An 11507-nucleotide genomic window follows, 5' to 3' on the forward strand; every position below is an offset into this window, starting at 1 on the left:
AGTACAGAGCTGGTTGGAGCTGGTATTGCTATCTAGGTTAAAATTAGCAGCACAGATAGAAATTCCAGGTCGTTAACATTCTGTCCAGAGACCAATGGTTCCTTAGAATAGTGTTGAGTGACTCATGAAAAGGAGGTGAAATTCCAGTGTGTGATTCTCAAAGACAATGGTTCCATCCAAAATTAGACAGTCACCAACGAGCCTGCATGCATGATGTACGTGGGCCTTGTCAGCACAGAGAAAATGCCAGGTTCTGCCTCTAGCAGCACAAAATTTTTCTTGTCCCCTTGCATGTCAGATTTTGTTTTGAAAGCTCAGCTGAAGGGTGGTGCTCCTAAGGATCCTCATATATGGTTCCTCATAATGGATCTCCGCCCAGTCCTGAAGTAGGATTCGATTTGCTCCAGGGATCGGCCTTTGGTCTCTGGGACGCAGCAACCCGTGAAGAGGAGGTTCCCTGCGCAGATGACCGCAAAGAACAGGAACGGGACTTCAAGGCCGAAGTCTCGCTGGAAAATAGGACAAAGTGCCTGTGTGACTCGGGAGCTGAGAGCCATTGAAAGGGTGGGTTAGCAAAATACTGGGGAAAATGAAGGGAAGCGGTAAGTCGACGCCTTCCCTCTGTGTCCTCAGACTTCATACACAGAGAGGAACACAACGCACAGTGAACCTGTGGAACTCATTGCCGGGGGATGTTGTGTAGGGCAAAAGTATAACTGGGTTAAAAAAAGAATGAGAGAAGTTCATGGAGGATAGGTCCATCAGAGGCTATTAGCCAAGATGGTCTGGAATGCACCCCATGCTCCGGGTGTCCCTAAACCTCTGCCTGCCACAAGCTGGGACTGGATGACAGGGGATGGATCACTCAAAATTGCCCTGTTCTGTTCACTGCCCTGAAGCATCTGGCCCCGGCACCTGTCGGAAGACAGGATACAGGGCAAGATGGACTATTTTGTCTGTCCCAGTGTGGCCGTTCTTATAGACCTAAGGATGGCCTTGGGGTTAAGGCATGGGCATAGGGATGTGAGGGCAGGAGATAGGAAGGCGGTTCACAACTTGGCCGCTAAACTGGTGTATGGGCCTGCACAGGTCACCTAATCTCTCTGCATCTGAGTTTCCCCCTCTAACGTGGAGACAGCGAGGCTTATTTCATTACTGTGATTAATGTGTCTTGGATGGAAGGGGCTAATGGGAGGCAGTGTGGTCCAGTGGATAAATCACCAGTCAGGGAGTCCAGAGCTGGGACTACAACCCAGCTGTCTTAAGTGTGACCCTCAGCTCCCCCTCACTGCTTCTCCATCTGTAAAATGGAGACAGTGACACTGACATTCCTTTGCAAGACCTTTGGAGACCTCCCGATGGAAAGCTATACGTGGGCCATACGTGGGCCAACTAAGTGTTCGTGTGTCTGCATGAAGTTCTGGAGAAGGCTCGTAATACCAACCCCAAGTATGATATTTTGGGGCCTGAATCAAGAGATTGGCATAAAAATCATGAGATTTAAAAAAATAATAATTTCTCTTTTCCTTCTGGTTTCTGGGCCTCAAAGTTGCACTCAGGTCACGGTTTCAAGCTTTGCACTGCAATCATGAGAGCTAGAAATATACTTTAAAAAAAAAAAAAGAGAAAGCTGAGATTCTCAGGTCATCACCTGACTCCAGGAGCTGAGGCTTTAAGCAAAACACCAAATATCGCAAGAGTTGCGATAAAATGGTGTGAGTTGGCAAAGCTGCCAGCGCCTGGATAAAATAGATCTCATCTTTGTGCTGCAGCTCTCAGCTCTCTCAACTGTGCTGCCTCCCAAGAGCAGCGTCCCTTGTCTGCGTCCCTGACGGGCTTGGCTGTCTCTGCCATATTTCTCCCAAGGGGTGGCAGCCTTGGAGGGCCTAGCACCAGTTAGAAAAATGATGATAAATAAATTAAGGGCCAAGCCCCGAAGGCCTCCCTCAGGCCAACCTCCGCTCGCCGCCACTAGCTGTACCCACCACGACCAGCAGGAAGAATCTAGTCAGCGCAAAGGCCGTGAGCCAGCTCACGAGGACGCAGAGGCCTGACGCCACCCCACGGGCCTTCAGAGGGAGGATCTCTGACATCAGCAACCAGGTGATGGGGCCCCAGCCCATGGCATAACCTGGTGGGAGAAAAGGGAGAGATCAGGGGAAAAGCAGAGGACCATAGAGGGTAGGGAGTGGAAAAGTTCCCTGCCAATCCCTGACCCGTGACTGCTCCTAGTTCCGTTTCAACCGGCCACTCTACCAAGACTAGCGGGTTTTCAAAGTGAGGGATCCATCTCCACACCCAGCCCTTGCTGATCACAGCCCCTAAGTGGTGGTGATATTCATGTGACAAAAACATTCAGCCTGTGCCTCTGGTCCTCTCCTCTGCCTATACCACTGGTTCCAACACCCAGACCTCTGAGGGGCTCCACATGAACACTGTTTTCCCAGAGAAATATTTCCTTCCTGCCCCAGTCCCTGCCCCAGCGTGGAACCTCCCCAGCTCATATCACACCAGCCAAGGATGGTTAGTCCCGGTTGGGGGACACCTCTGCAGCTGGAATATGGATTGTAGCTTCAGTTCATACCCATTATAAAGAGCATGGTAGCCACCAGAGGGATGAGGGTGATGTAGCCGGAGGGCTCTGCAGTAAGGCTTTCTGGGCTCACTAGGGTCCCGTTAACGATGGCCGTGGTAGAGTTGTGAGAAGGCAGCGACGTGTAGTGGATGTAGAGCCCCAGGATCAGGTTTGAGGCAAACATGATCCCAGCTGTTAACAGAGAACGAGAATATAGAAACAAAAAGGCGAAATGAAGAGCTTAGGCCCAATTTTCCTCCCAGCCCCTTCAGTGAAGCTCCAGCGTGTTCCATGGAGTTACTCCTGGTTTACACAGGCCTGAGAGCGGGAGTCAGACCCGCTGGTGAGCTGTGTCGTCCCCCTCACTCCGCTCTAGCACTCAAAGGAAACAAGCCACTGGGGCACCACATGGCTGCACCATCGCATGAATTAGCGCCCTGGGAGACAACACTATGGAATTTGGGGCTAGACATACCCGATACGAAGAGAAGAATTTTCCTCCCGGCTTTGTCCATAGAGAAAGCGGCGATGAGCACAGACGCCAAGCGAACTCCCCCTACGATAGCTGCATCGTACTCTGGCTTCTACAGTAAAAACAAACAAACAAAAAACTAGGCAAGCGAGAAGCAAGATCTGAGGCAGTGCAGGTTCCTGCTTGCATCACCTTCAGTCGTAGCCGTGAAACCTGGCTCCTGTTATTTCTGTGAAAGCCACAGAAGAATGGTTCCTTTAGTTAGACCAGCTGCATGGGGTAACGTTCGACTGGTGCGTGTGTTTGCATCCCACTGTTGCCCTCCAATGGCTGGAACATCAGATCTGCTGGAGTATGGGGCTGTCACCCACATCCGCCTAGGAATTTTGCCATTAGCTCCAATGCTAAAAGCCTGGGACTTGGAAGCTGAAGGTCCCAAGTTCTGTCCACCGTGTTCTGTGAGTGAATTTCCACTGGCGATCATGGAGTCCACTGTCCATGGCCATGGCTTTGGGACAGCAGGGGGCCAGACGTGGCCAGAGACAACGCCCCCTGGGAAGCCTGGCGTCTCCCTGGCTGCAGTGCACAGAGAGGAGGCTCTGCTTCGTATATGATTTTCTCTACAGGGATAATAGGTTCTTTGCCTTTAACTCAAGAAAGGTTTGCTCTTCCCCATCCCAGTGCATGCTGGGAGCAAAGAGGAGAGAGGCAGAAGGCTTGGCAGGAGGAGTGAAGAGGGCCGACGTGCTGAGCAGGGCAGTGTGGGTCAGAGAGCCATGTCCTGTCAAACCCAGCACTGGACAGAACAGCAAAGGGGAATCTCATCTTCACTCTGCCCATGAGCTGGGTTTGATGCAGGCACCCAGCAATCACCACGGACGTTTTCCTGGGTGAAATGCACCTGACTGGAACCAGCACATCAGCACTAATGCCATTAAACTGTTCCACAGCAGACTGAGGCGGCTGAACGGGGAAGCCGTCCTGCCCCCAGGGTAGGGCATAGCATTGGGGGAGCATTGGCCAATACTCCAATACAAATACTTTGTGTTTACTAGAACCCATGTGCCTCTCACACCCCCCTCCATGCCTGTGCCATTGGGGATGACCTGTGTAGCCTCTACAGGCTCAGAATGACATGGGGGGTAGGGCTGACCTACATTTTGCAAGGTGACTAGTGATTTTGAGCATCTCAATTTATTGGTGCCCTACCTGAGACTCCTTAGAGGGGCCTGGTTTTCCAGGGCTGGGTGCTCAGCGCCTTCTTTACAACCAGCCCCCTTTAAGCTGTCTCAGGTTGGGCCCCCCAAATCACTAGTCACTTGAATATTTAGGCCATGGAGCAAAGAGCCATAGGATCTGGTTGGGGATTGGTCCTGCTTTGAGCAGGGGGTTGGACTAGATGACCTCCTGAGGTCCCTTCCAACCCTGAGATTCTATAATCCCTGAAGAGGTGGGCTATTGGGTTCAGTCTCCTGCAGTGGGGCCAGTACCCGAGGCTTTAGCTGAAAATTAAAACGCTCTCTCTGTTGTTACGTGATTGACTGGAAATGGAAAGTCAGGTCCCCCGTGGGACTTACCAATATCACAGCTGTGCTCTGAAATATCGTCTGCAAATACACCAGGATGGGGGTGACGCCCGAGAGCTGCTGCAGGAACCTCATTAGCACCGCGATCAGGATTGGCTTGTAAATGAACGGGTCTTTGATCTCCGCGCAAGAAATCCGTTTGCTCTAGACACACAGAGAGAGTGGAAAGGTAAACACGCGTTTGCACCAATGGGGCCAGAGCTGGCACCTAAAGAACAGAGCAAATGAATGGTGAGAAGTCCTGGGTCGTTTTCATCCCTTGGTTTCCAAGCTCTGCTCAATGGTGGGGAAGTGTCATTACCCCATTATAGAGAGAGGCAAGTGATGTGCCCAAGGACATGCAGCAAGTGTGTGGCAGGGCTGGAAACAGAACCCAGGTGTCCTGAGGCCCCATACTTTGGGCCACGCTGCTTCTCCCAGTCAGGCACAGGTTCAGGGTGGTGCTTACAGTCTATGGGAGCTGGAGGGGGGAAAAGGAGGCGGCGGTTCTAATGTTCTCTTGTTTGAATTCCCAGCATGCCCCAGTTCAGCAGCCCCATCCCACCGCACCTGTTGCCTCACGCTTTCTTTGATTTGCTCAAATTCCCGGTGGAAATCTGTGTTCTGTCCCCGGAGCCAGCGCAGCACCCCGACTGCCTCGTCGTCCTTCCCCTTCGAGATGAGGAAACGGGGCGAGTTGGGCATGAAGCAGAGCAGGATGATCATAGTGAGAACCGGCACTTCCCCGGCCACGGCCAGCCAGCGCCAGGAGAGCTTCAGGCCTGTGGGAAGCAGCGGCAGGATGTTAAAGGCAGGGCTGCTTGGGAAATGATCCTCCCCTCTTTCCCCCCCCCCCAAAAAAAGTTTTGATTCAAATAAAAAAATTGGTTTAATTAAAAAATAATTTTGTGTGTGTTTTTGTCAAAAAAAAAAACAAAACCCAAAACCTCACAACATTTTCAGCTATTGAAATTTTTTTTGTTTTTCAACAAAAACATCGAAATTTGGGACACAATGGCCATTTTTCATGAAAAATTCTGTTTGGAAAAGCCATTTTCCATCAGAAAAAGTGTTTCAATGGAAAAATTTCAACCCACTCTAGCTAGACGGCAGCTGGCTAGACCTTCCTTTCTCTGCAGAACCCCATCCCAGCACTCCCAACAGACCAGGGGCCCATCGAATGTGGAGTCCTGCCTCCAGCAGCTGGCAGCACCCAATAGAAATGGAGAAAAGTCCCTCCATGGCCAGCTGTTCTGGGCTTCACACAGTGGTGGGAATAATCTTTCTTTGCTCTTGATGATGCCGGGACTGAGGTGCTGAGTCATTGTAGTAACAATATAATTGCTACAAATCTACCCACGCTGGTCATATGGTCATTATCTGTACTCATCTGACCGTGGGTTTTTCCCATGTCTCCTCTGTTGAATCTTGACCCTTCATTCTACAGTCTCTTGCCAAGATGCTCCTGCAATGCACACTCATCCCTTATGGTGACCTTAGCTGGGTGGTCATCCAGGCTTCCCCTGGAGTTTCCACTAGGTTCTGCCTCTTTTCATTCACATGTTCATGACTTGCCCAGTGATGGACCCACCCCCCAGAATACCGAAGGAAACCGGCCTCTGTGGTGTGTACTTGCCCAGGGCATAGAGAACGAGGGAGCCAAGGACAGCCATGATCTGAGGGCAGGCGCCCAAAGCTCCTCTGACCCCAGGGTGGGAGATCTCGGAGATATAGACCTAGAAGAGAGTAACCCCAGGGTTACGGGGCAGGAAGAGGTGTGTGTCACTCCCCGAACTCTGCAGCGTGCCTGCCAGGGGCGTCCTGGGAAAAGCCAACGTGAAAGCAGGAGCACCGTTTTAAATGAGTCGTCTTTGCCGTTGTGGCAAGAAACGGGGCAAGGCCACAGCCCGGTTATTTTCAGTCTTGCCCAATTCCTGCCTTCCCTATTTTAAGCCACCCCGAGCTGATCTTACTGTCAATGCATCCTGTATGTAGGAGGAAGTAACTGTGGGGAGGACGGCAGCACAGGGCAAAGACCAGCTTTTCATTTCCTCTGTGGGCGTGCGCGTCTAGCGGTGCGGAAAGGTACCGACTGACAGCTCTCAGGGCCCTAGTTCTCTCCTTATCCAGAGCACAAACTGTCCCCCTCCCTCCCTGCGTCTCCCCCAGACCCGGAGGAACCAACTGGGCAAGTAAGACGGGAGCTCAGTGGTCAGGCCCATTGAATGCTTGACCTCGGTGCAGCGATTGCCGGCGGGAGGGAGGGCACCCTTGGGAGAAGCACCCAACTCATTGCACACAGGCTGCCCAATTGCCACTGAGTAACAGGGCACTGTGGGTTTGGTGCCTGGCAAGGAAGGTCACCTGTGTGCCATTACCAAGCCCCTAGCAGGCACCTGACCCCCTGTGACGTTCCAGGCCGTGAGTTACTATAGCAGCAGCAGGGCCTGGTTATTGCAGCCCAACTCCCAAGGCCTGGCCGGGGTAAACGTGACCCCTGATTAAATTTGGGAGCCCTGTCTCCAGCCGTGATCTAATGCCCCGAGGAGCGGAGGGGGCGGGGCTAGGAGCCGTTGCGCCGTTAACTCATTGAACTTCGTTACCGGGATGGATGCCGCCGTCACGCCGCCTGCGTAGCCCGTCAGCAGTCGCCCCAGCAGCAGCATCCAGACTCCCTGGGCACTGCCCATGAAGGCGTATCCGACAGCAGACGGGACGGCTGAGAACATGATGCTCAGCTTCCGACCCAGGCGGTCATTCAGGAGCATGGCGCTGAGCCCCCCGGCGGCAGCGCCCAGCGTGAACACGGACTGCAAAAGGAGGGTGCGTGGGAGGTACATGGCGGCTCTGTGCCCTCCCATGGCAATTCGGGGGGACAGCCTGGCCTGAGTGCCTGGAATGGCCAAACTCCCACGGCAGCGTGGCTCTGAGTCACTGTCAGATTTGCAAACCTCTATCGGGTTGAGCTGCCGTTTCCTACCAATCCTTTCAGGCCTTCCTGTGTAACCTTGCCAGAGCCATGGAAATTTCCTTCCCCCCACATGACTGCCATTCCATTCCTTCCCCCTTCAGAGCCCCGCCATCACCAGCCACATGGTGGCACCCTGGAGCGACATACGCACATTTTACCCTTTCACCATCACCGGGATCTACGGTTTCAAAGGCGCCTGGTGACTGGGGGTCTCACTTTTTGGGCAGCCCACCTTGAGATTCCTAAAAAGGGAGCCTGATTTCCAGAAAGTGCTGAGCACTCACCCTCTGAAAAACAGGCCCTTCAAAGGGTCTCGGGTTGGGACTGACTAGTCACTTCCTTGTGGAACTGCAGGGCTCTTTAACCCAGGATTTCCCAGCACTGGATCAGCATGAATCGCTTCTCACAGCGCAGCTGCCGTGTGTGCTGTTCCCCTCAGCGGGGTGACGTGCCACGGAGGCAGAGGAAAACGCCCCTTCTTACCCCAAACCAGGATTCCTCCACCCGGTTGATTTTCAAGGCGGGGATGTTGGATGTTTCCAAGGCAGGGATCACAGGGGACGTGTAAACCAGCGCGTACCCGAAATTGAAGTTCCCCAGGACGGCAGCGAAAGCTGCTAGAAAGAGCCGCTTGTTTTGAAGGGTTCTGTAGGAGAAAGACAGGACAAGAGAGGGAGCAGGAAAGAGAGGAAGGGGTGTTTGGGGGTTGTGGGTGTATTAGGCTAACATTTCTCTCAACGCAATAAAGAATGAGATCAAGCCCTATTTATCCCAAAGGATTTTCCTCACTAGGCTCCCAGGCACTTCTGTTGTACCACCACCAAACCCTGCTTTACCTTCGGCCCCTCTTTTCCAGCCCTCCTTGATTTTGTTGGTTACAGATTCTGGAGCGTGCTGGTGGGATGGGCTTGTCAACGGCCGTGTGGAGCCCTGAGCGGCGCCTGGGGACCGGGGCGCTTTATACATGACGTTATTATTAATGCATAACTATAGTCCCTTGTAAATAGTGGGCCTTTTTGTAAGCTGGCCCACTGTGAGTGGGAGACCAGGACCTTGTGGGTTATAAGGGGGTGGGAAGCGGGTGGGGCTGGAGATATCAGGCAGTGAAAATGTCTGGAGATGTCAGGCAGGTTGGGCTGTGAAATATGAGCCTCTCCAAAGCCAGTGAGGTCTTTAAACCTGCTTTACAGTTTCCAGGAACCCTCATGTACCCGAGGCTGAAGAATGCAGAAGTGGCTGTGGGGATGCCTCTGAGTGGTGCACTGCAGTTCCTCTGCTCCCTTTAGCCCTTGTCAGCTGGTGGGGGGGGGCTGTCTGGGGGTGTTTTCCTTTTGAATGTGGTAAATTGTTGTTCTCGTGCCCAGGCAGGGGCACGAGAACCCAGGTAGGGGCCGGGCAGTCACAGAACACAAAGCTGTCTCTCTCCCAGAGTGGGAACCAGAGCAGCGTCCCACCCCAGGCCAAAGCACACATCTGTCCAGCTTAGGGGACGTTGCCCCAGCAAACCCTCCCCAGGGGAGCGAGTCTCGGCGCCCAGGGCCGGTGCTGTGGAGCTACAAGTAGCAGTGTAATCATTCCAGCTCTGAGACTCTCCCCTCCCCGCGGGGTCTCAGAGCCCAGGCTCCAGCCCGAGCCTGAAGATCTGTGCAGCTATTTTTAGCCCCGCGGCATGAGCCCAGCGAGCCGGACTCAGTGGACCCAGATGCTGAACCTCGCGGCCATGGGTCTGTTGGTGCTGTGTAGACGTGCCCAGAGATGCTTATCTGGCCCCCATTACTGTTGTGTGTGAGCACCTCACAGTCCTTAGTGTTGGCATCTCCCCCCGACCCCGGGAAGCGGGGCAGGGCTTTCATCCCTGCTGTGCTGATGGGCAGCTGAGGCAGAGAATGGCGCAGTGACCTGCCCAAAGTCACACAGGATGTCTGTGGCATAGCAGGGACTTGAACCCAGGTCCTAGGCTACAGCCCTAACCACTGGACAGTCCTTCCTCTCCCTCTATAGCGCCAACCCCCTCCAGCCTGGCAAAGCCAGCAGTCCTGGCATCTGGCTCAGCCGAGCAGGAGCCGGCCACAGAACAGAGCTCTGGGCGCTGACTGGACCTCCCCGTGGGCACAGGGCCTATTGCAGTGGGGCCAGACAGAGGGCTGTCCCGGCGATTCCGGGCCATCTAGCAGTGCGTGTTGGTAGCCCGGGCTAGCGTGTGAGCTCCTTGCGATTCATCTCTCCCCCCCGCCCCCAGCATTCCCAGCATAGCCTTGTCGTTACCAGGGGAGCGGTGCCACTTTGCACCAGCTGCACCTGTTACACTCACTCATTGTTTCTGGTCTTAAACTAAACAGTGAGCTGTGTGCAGCAGGGCCTGGCTCTCAGTGTACAGCACCTGGCACAGTGGGGCTCCAGGGCCTGCCTGGGGCTCCAGGTGCCACCTGCATACTGATGACTCAGTAATGATCCTGGACAGTGAGGAGTAGATGAGGCCTTTCTCCCAATCCCCACTGAAATGGGCACAGGTGGGGAGAGGAGCAGCCTCAGGACAGGTGTGTCGCTCGTACATGCTCCTCTCTGAGAGCAATGGCCCCACCTGGGCTCCCATCAGTCAGACCCCTGCCCCCCGGCGAGAGCACCTAGTGGGGCGAGCCCAGCTCCTACCTGATGTATTCCCGGTCCAGCTGGTGGGCATTCCTCTGCGGGAAGGTCTGATAGGCTGAGCCGGGCGCTCCCAGGAGCGGTTTCTGTATGCTGGCGTCCATGGGTGTGACTTTGTCCGGGTCTCTCCAGCGGCAAGGCAGGCTGGGCAGCACGGGCTGCAGGAGCCAACGTCCTCAGCGGGTCTGACGCCTCTGCAGCTTTCTGGGCTGCTGCTAGCTTGGGATTGTCTCCAAGGGACGAGCAGGAACAAAAGTGAAAGAGAGAGAGAGTGAGCGAGAGAGCGATGTGAGGAGGCAGCTCAAAGCCTTGCTTAAGCGGTGCAATCTGTGCTGGTGGGTGAGCAGCCGAGTGCCCCAGAAGAGGAAGCTGGCTGGGGCCAGGAAATGTGAAAGAGTGATAGGGAAATAATCATCCCCTCCCACTGCCACCCCATCCCACCCTGTCCTCCACCCTCTCCCCCTTCAGTCACCCACTCTTCCTCCTCGCTCACGTCTGAGCTGGCACGCCTCATCACCTGGCCCTGTCGCGTCCCCGCACCCTTCCTGCGTGTGTGTGAGTCAGAGAGAAGGGGAGGGAAACTCCCCTGGGCGGGACATGGCCAGGGACAGCTGGCATGCCCCAGGGGGCATAGCAAGGGGAGGGTGGCATGTTCCATATTGGATGTGGCAAGGAGAGCCTGGCATGCCCCCTGCTTGGGCAAAGCATCTCCACCAGGGCACATGGTGCCTCTGTCGGGGTATGGCCGGCTCAGGGGGAGCTCTGGTCACAAGCACAAACTGAAAGGCCGAGATCCGGAGCGATGAGCCGGACGGGACCGTTCCTACGGTAATGGGGGTACTCCTGGGGGCTGGTGTCAGGGCTGAGAGGGGAGCGGGTAGCTAAGTGTGTGCTTAGTGTGATCAGGATCTCACTGGAGCCCTTGTCTCCACAGACAAGCCCTTTCCCCTCCCGCTGCCTCATTACCCTGTGTCCTGGCCAGGCAGGGAGCCCGGGGCTGAGACCGGCTAGCACACAGCACTGAGGGTCTCTGACATCTCCCTGACTGTGCCCTCTGCTCACACGCACTGGAGCACAGCAATCCTGCATCGTCAGGGGCCTGCAGGATCGAGGGCAAACCTCGCCCCCAGGAACTTCCAGCCTCCCCAGGCTTTGGGGATTGGGATTACGGGTCTGTGATGGTGAGATGAACATGCAGAAACATGCAAGAGTGGGGAACCAGATCTGAAATCATGGAAGGAGGCTCTGGCTTATACCAGGGCCAATGATACGCTTTGG

General features: G+C 54.6%; 1 protein-coding gene across 4 annotated transcripts; it reads right to left on the reverse strand.

Annotated features, from left to right (window-relative positions):
• Nucleotides 1-39: 39 nt before the first annotated feature.
• SLC2A6 (solute carrier family 2 member 6) lies at nt 40-10761 on the reverse strand. Of its 4 annotated transcripts, none has more exons than XM_039506546.1 (11): nt 10747-10761; nt 10233-10444; nt 8067-8229; nt 7216-7422; nt 6249-6348; nt 5183-5394; nt 4625-4777; nt 3051-3159; nt 2585-2767; nt 1986-2131; nt 40-509 (listed from the first exon to the last, which is right to left on the reverse strand). In XM_039506546.1, exons 2-11 carry the CDS (start codon nt 10331-10333, stop codon nt 345-347), a joined length of 1539 nt encoding a protein of 512 aa, XP_039362480.1. In that variant the 5' UTR covers nt 10334-10444; nt 10747-10761; the 3' UTR covers nt 40-344. The 4 variants fall into 4 exon arrangements, with proteins under 4 accessions (XP_039362480.1, XP_039362477.1, XP_039362479.1 ...); XM_039506543.1 differs by having other exon boundaries at nt 10706-10760; XM_039506545.1 differs by lacking the exon at nt 10747-10761 and adding an exon at nt 10723-10737.
• Between the last annotated feature and the right edge of the window lie 746 nt (nt 10762-11507).

Source organism: Mauremys reevesii, linkage group 19 (assembly GCF_016161935.1).
Source record: "Mauremys reevesii isolate NIE-2019 linkage group 19, ASM1616193v1, whole genome shotgun sequence".
In the NCBI taxonomy this organism is placed as follows: Eukaryota; Metazoa; Chordata; order Testudines; family Geoemydidae; genus Mauremys; species Mauremys reevesii.

Excerpts from the sequence above, each read along its gene's own strand:
- SLC2A6 (XM_039506546.1), bottom strand. The coding sequence starts at position 10,333 with ATGGACGCCAGCATACAGAAACCGCTCCTGGGAGCGCCCGGCTCAGCC. Across the intron at positions 7,423-8,066 it reads TGGAGGAATCCTGGTTTGGG|TCCGTGTTCACGCTGGGCGC; the intron begins GTAAGAAGGGGC and ends CTCCTTTTGCAG. Across the intron at positions 3,160-4,624 it reads AGAGCACAGCTGTGATATTG|AAGCCAGAGTACGATGCAGC; the intron begins GTAAGTCCCACG and ends TTTTTACTGTAG.